Genomic DNA, 688 nt, shown 5'->3' on the forward strand with positions numbered 1-688 from the left:
ACCTAGTCTCTGTTTCCTAAGAGATTAAGGGGGTCCAAAGGTATAGCAATTTATTGTGTGCTTATCAGTATCTATTTCATACTAACTTTTCATTACTTTATCATACCTAAGAACATTTGTAAGGATATGAAACCTCGGCTCATTTTATCTTTTAATAAACCATATCATTCTACATTGTAGATCAATATCCATTCATCCTTTTCTTTTATATTACACAGAGGGAGGTATTCTTGGTTATGGGAAATTGGTTCATTATCTATTTGTCCTATTGTCCTCTTGATATTATTGGACTGGGAGTCACTATGGATTCTTTACAGCTAAAAACTACAAGCTGTGCTCCAAGAGAACTGTAGCATCTCCCCAATCTGTACATGTACAAGTCTTCTGGTCATATTTACAAATGCCTTCCTTTTTTCATTTAAAAAATCAGCATCTTTCAAACACTCTATACAATTCTGTTAGATTAGCAATTTGGAGAAAAGTTGTGTCTTGGGCAAAGTGCTGTGGAGGAAGCAGAGTCTTCCTCATTGCAGGATACAGGGCATGCTCTACCATCCACTGCCATCCTCGCTCACATCCCTAGAAAGGTCAGAGAATCACAATTAGACAGGAAAATATAATATTTACAAGAACTACAAATATAGTAACTCTTTATCAGTATCTTCACATAAAGCAAGAACTAACTTTT

General features: G+C 35.3%; 1 protein-coding gene across 1 annotated transcript in view; it reads right to left on the reverse strand.

The window, feature by feature from the left end:
- Window positions 1-139: 139 nt before the first annotated feature.
- Window positions 140-688, reverse strand: part of LOC119586542 (DNA mismatch repair protein Mlh1-like) — a gene marked incomplete in the record, with an annotated part of 7,929 nt that continues 7,380 nt past the window's right edge. The window contains 1 exon segment of the mRNA XM_037935298.1: window positions 140-579. Coding sequence (XP_037791226.1) covers window positions 427-579 — 153 coding nt within the window.

The sequence above is a fragment of the Penaeus monodon genome, chromosome 21 (genome assembly GCF_015228065.2).
Source record: "Penaeus monodon isolate SGIC_2016 chromosome 21, NSTDA_Pmon_1, whole genome shotgun sequence".
NCBI classification, from domain to species: Eukaryota; Metazoa; Arthropoda; class Malacostraca; order Decapoda; family Penaeidae; genus Penaeus; species Penaeus monodon.